Below are 5,288 nucleotides of genomic sequence, written 5' to 3' on the forward strand. Positions count from 1 at the left end.
CAAACATGGTTTCTGTCTCAAAATGCATTCCAGACAGCAGACGACTCTGTGCCGAATCCGTGCCGAGGTCAACAGAGTCTTCTGCTGTCTGGGATCTCTATTCACATTTTAGTGTTCAGACAAACTTCAATAAATCCTAAATATATTTCTGCACAGTGCATTTATTCAATGCTATTTGTTTTCTTGTTCACAGAGCTTGTTTGATAAAGATGGAGATCAGACCTCTGTTGATGTGCTTTGCGTTGTGTGTGGTCTACGCCACCAGCAAACCCACGGAGAAGAAGGACCGCGTGCATCACGACGCACAGCTAAGCAGCAAGGAACACGACGATGGGGCCAACTTTGACTATGACCACGATGCCTTTCTGGGGGAAGAGGAAGCCAAGACATTTGACGACCTGACCCCAGAGGAAAGCAAAAACCGGCTCGGGTAAAGATGGTGATTATTTGGAGAGCTCGACCTGATTTAGCCAAGTGTTGACACAAGGATAACATTTTTGTAATAAAACCAAAACTCACCCCAAACTTTACCATAACTGAACCCTAAAATCAAACAGAAATGATAAGCAGCTCTTGGTTGTAACAAACTGTAAACTTATTTTGGAAATCTGAAATCAGACCACTTGGCAAAATCAGGAGAGCCATTTGGAGACGTTCGCACACACAGACATCTGTGGCGAAACCAAGTGTCCGAACTAATTGCTATAAATATAATTTATTAATGCGTTTTTATATGGAAAAAATTGATATGGTGGACACGAGGGGCAACCTACCAATCGATCTCTCTGATGAAACCAATACAGAAGTGATTTCAACTTGTCGCTAGATGTTAAAATGCCCATCTTTAGAGCAGAAAAAAATGTGTACAGCCTGGTACAAAAATTGTTTTTGGTCTGTATAGCTAATTTTGCCCTTCATGACAACTGTGAGGTGGGCACATTTTTTTGTAACTCATCCATTTTAATTATATTAAGCCCTAAAGTTTTGCATAATGGGGGACCACGATGGAAATAAGTCTTTGGGCTTTATTGTGTTATCCCTGACTATTTATGTATTTTAATGTATGACTCGGAGTATTGTTTCATATTTTTATATTTAAGTGGTCAAATAAAATCAATCAATCAATCATAATTAAGGGCCACTTTCGTCATTTTCGGATATTCGCGAGTGTTGCCCGGCCTAGATGGCGACGGCAGGCACTACCTACTATTGGTTTCAATAACAATCTTCAAAAAACCTATGGATGACGTCACGCACACTACATCCATTTTTTTTTACAGTATGGGTGGACGGCATACAACTCACTCAGGGGCAAACTATGGTAACGCATGATGACACATTGTTAATGTCAGTGGCTGAGGGCAGGGCTTTATCAGTGTGATGTCACATTAACAGTACCGCTTTGGTTGGGAATTTAAAAATAAGGGAAGCGGGTTTCTTTAATGGTAGGGTGGTTGTGTTCAGACACTGCCAACACATGTATGTATAAACACCTTATAAAAGTGGATTTTCCATAATAGGTGCCCTTTAAAATGCGTTTTATGATTAATAATACAACCACTCTGTCACCTGCATTAATAGTGTAAATCTCTATTGATAACATGTCATTCAGAAAGCTACAGGATGTATTATTTTAATACTATTTTTGCTGCTTTTTCAGGAAAATAGTGGAAAAGATCGATGCAGATGAGGATGGATTTGTCACAGAGGCCGAATTGAAAACATGGATCAAAAAGGCGCAGAAGAAATACATTTACGACAATGTGGAAAGACAGTGGAAGGACTTTGACATTAACAACGATGGAATGATCTCCTGGGATGAATATAAAAATGTCACATATGGGACATATCTTGGTAAGAATTTGGGCTGCACGGGATTGAAAGAAAAATGCGATACGATGATGCTTTAAGTTTGTAAAATCGATTTGAATTTATTAAAATATGTTTTGTTTAATCTTCCACACACAAATGCTTATTCGTGTGCCAACCTCTTTGCTAAAACTTTGACGATACATAATCTTTGGACGTACTATAATTCAGTTTTTGCAAACTATTGCCATATGCACATCTGCAATGTTTTGATAATTTCAATATATTGTCAGAATATAGTTTCTCTAAGATATCCGAAATGGCTACCTTTACCCTTAAATAGTGCCCTATTTGAAGGGACTGTTATTTTGTAGTGGTGTCTTAAATTATAGTGAACGTTATCGATTGCACTTATTCATTCGCATAATGCACCGGAATAAGGAGTGTACATCCGATGTACATTCAGCCGCTACCCCTTTACTGTGAGGCGTGTGCCAAATTAACTCTTGTGTCTTAACACAAAAAGGCGCCCGTAACGCTTGGTGTTCACTCGCTTGTTTTTATTCACTCATTCAAGTGACTATATTAGTGAACTAATGTAGGGAATAGTGAATTGGGGTGTAGGGGGCTATTTCGAAAACATCCCAAGACGGTTAGGGATAGGTAGTTTTTTTTTTTTTTTTTTTCGCAATTTACACAGCGCATACACCTTTGATAGAGAGATCAAAGTCACATTTTAAAATGTCAAAAGTTTGTTTCTTAACACAAAAATAATGTTTCTAGATGACCCAGAGCCTGATGATGGTTACAACTATAAGCAGATGATGGCCAGAGATGAACGACGCTTTAAAATGGCAGATGGAAATGGAGACCAAATTGCAGACAAAGAGGAGTTCACATCCTTCCTCCATCCTGAGGAGTACGAACATATGAAGGAAATAGTTGTGTTGGTGGGTCTGTTGTAGCACAGGTCAACATGAAACGGCGATTATAACCCTTTTACATGTGACTTAGACTAGTTTTTATTTTTTTAACCCGTCATACTTAACTTCCCTTAATAGGAAACTATGGAGGATATTGATAAGAATGGTGATGGTTTTATTGACCTAGAGGAGTATATTGGTAAGTGTTCAAAATAATGTGAACCAGTATCCTATTAGTTAGTATAAATGTTTTTAGTAGGGTTAAAGACATGTGTTTGAATATCAGGTGATATGTACAACCATGAAGATGAAATGGATGAGCCAGAATGGATTGCGACGGAGCGCGAGCAGTTTTCAGAGTTTAGAGATAAGAACAAGGATGGGAAGATGGATAAAGAGGAGACCATGGACTGGATCCTACCAGCTGACTACGACCACGCAGAAGCTGAAGCTAAACATCTGGTGTACGAGTCTGATACCAACAAGGTGAGGAAACCACAGTTAAAATAATACATATATAGGATATATATATACAGTATTAGTGATGTAGATGTGCATACAAATGACCTAGATTTATCATCAATCAGCGACAATCCTAAGAAGAAGGATTTTCTAAAAATATGTAAAAAATGGGATAAAATGCCAGGACAAATGGTGGGTTGTCTAACATGACACAAGTGATATTGATAGCATTTGTAAAGTTAACTTGAATTATAACTCTTTTTATTTTTCAGGACGGCAAACTTACCAAAGAAGAGATAGTCAACAAGTACGACTTGTTTGTGGGAAGCCAAGCTACTGACTTTGGGGAGGCATTAGTTCGACATGATGAGTTTTAATTCAGTTGTCTAGTATAATAGATAATGACTTTTTAATTTTATTTGGTAAAGAATATAATTAATTTTGTATTGCTTCATCATAACACTAAACTATCAGATTTAGTTTACTTGGTGATGGATTGTTTTGCACACGGAAATACATTCATGTTTGTTTTACTGTAAAATATGCTTTATCAATGTTTGTTTGAATTCATGGTCCACGTCTAGCATTATTATCATGTCAAGAAGTTTTTACTATTTTGGAATTTGATAATACATGAAGTATTTCTGTGTGAGGTCCTTGTGTCTATTTTAGTGTTGTACTCAAGGTCTAGTCAAGACAAGAGATCGAGTGTCGAGTTCGAGTCAAGACCAGTCCAGGTAAAGCTGAATGTGAACTTTGACTAAGACTAGATCTCTGGTCTTGGCTTAGACTCGAGTAAGACTCTACTATAAATACTGATCTATTGCATTTAAGGATGAATAACGATTAATCGAGATTAATCTATATCGCAAAAGTTTTTGTTTACGTCATATATGTGTGTGAACTGTGTATAATATTAATAATAATTATTTATATGCAAATATGCACACATGCATGTGTATATATTAATCTATACAAAGTTATTATTTAGTTTACACACATACAATGTTAACAAAAACTTTTATTCTGCTATAGATTAATCGCGATTAATCGTTATGCATCCCTAGTTGAATTTCACCTGATAGCTTACACTGTCAAAAATAAAGGTACAAAAGCTGTCACTGGGATAGTATTTCTACCATTTAGGTACAAATATGTGCCTTTTAGGACCAATATGTGTCTTTGAAGTACTAATATGCACTCTGGTTACAATGGTGTACCTTTTTGATAGGGTACTGTTCCAGTGACAGCTTTTGTACCTTTATTTCTGAGCGTGTACGTACTGGGCACGGGAAAGAGGGGATTTACATTACATAAATTTCCGTCCTGTATGCACAGATTTTATAGCCCTAGTTCATATATTCTCCTCTTTGCTATCTCAAGGCAATATTCATTTGTGTCCAGCTGTTTTCCATTGATATGTTTAGAGACAAAAAAAACTTGTCCTAGTCAGGCAAACACCTTCCTTGATTCCTACGGTAGTGTAGAGAGACTACATAAGTCCATTCACGTGAGATATCTCATGTTGTAGAAGTACAAAACACTGATTGTTTTATATAGGAACACCTCTGTGCAATTCACTGAATTTTGTTGGGCTGATATTTTTATTTAATATCAGTGGGGGTTACGGACTAAAACCTCAAACTTGTATTGTCCCCTACCGTTATATGGTCCAATCCTGAATACGTGTATGCTTGATTTTGTTTAGGGTCTGTTTGCCCACTCACAGTATTTTTTTTTATTTCCTGACAATGTTACAAACACGGCATCTTCCATTTTTACTTTGTTTTGAGTACCCAGTGGTTTGAAGTGACTTTGTACAGTTTGTAAATGATGCTGCTTGTGATACTAAAGCATTATGGATTCTTCCAAAGCAAGCTGGGGTGCAATGTTGCTTTTGAAGCATCTACAGATTGTATGTTCAAACAAATTGACAATAAACTGTAATTAAGAAAATTCTCAGTTGTCACTCAAAAGATAATACTTAGATTTACTTTCTATTGCAGGTTTTTAATCAATATTCTACTAAAATGTTTTCTTCTAACATAACATTTTACAAAAAATAAATATACAAGTTGATATAAGTATCAGAAT

The 5,288-nt window shown here is 36.5% G+C and overlaps 1 protein-coding gene across 1 annotated transcript in view; it reads left to right on the top strand.

The window, feature by feature from the left end:
• calua (calumenin a) overlaps positions 1-5,152 on the top strand; it is a 5,959-nt gene extending 807 nt beyond the window's left edge. Inside the window, exons 2-7 of the mRNA XM_065289830.2 lie at positions 194-430; positions 1,661-1,854; positions 2,593-2,759; positions 2,871-2,931; positions 3,019-3,218; positions 3,467-5,152. Coding sequence (XP_065145902.1) covers positions 210-430; positions 1,661-1,854; positions 2,593-2,759; positions 2,871-2,931; positions 3,019-3,218; positions 3,467-3,571 — 948 coding nt within the window. The 5' untranslated portion in view covers positions 194-209 and the 3' untranslated portion in view covers positions 3,572-5,152. The remainder of the gene's footprint in view (positions 1-193; positions 431-1,660; positions 1,855-2,592; positions 2,760-2,870; positions 2,932-3,018; positions 3,219-3,466) is intronic.
• Positions 5,153-5,288: the final 136 nt, after the last annotated feature.

The sequence above is a fragment of the Paramisgurnus dabryanus genome, chromosome 1, assembly GCF_030506205.2.
Source record: "Paramisgurnus dabryanus chromosome 1, PD_genome_1.1, whole genome shotgun sequence".
NCBI classification, from domain to species: Eukaryota; Metazoa; Chordata; class Actinopteri; order Cypriniformes; family Cobitidae; genus Paramisgurnus; species Paramisgurnus dabryanus.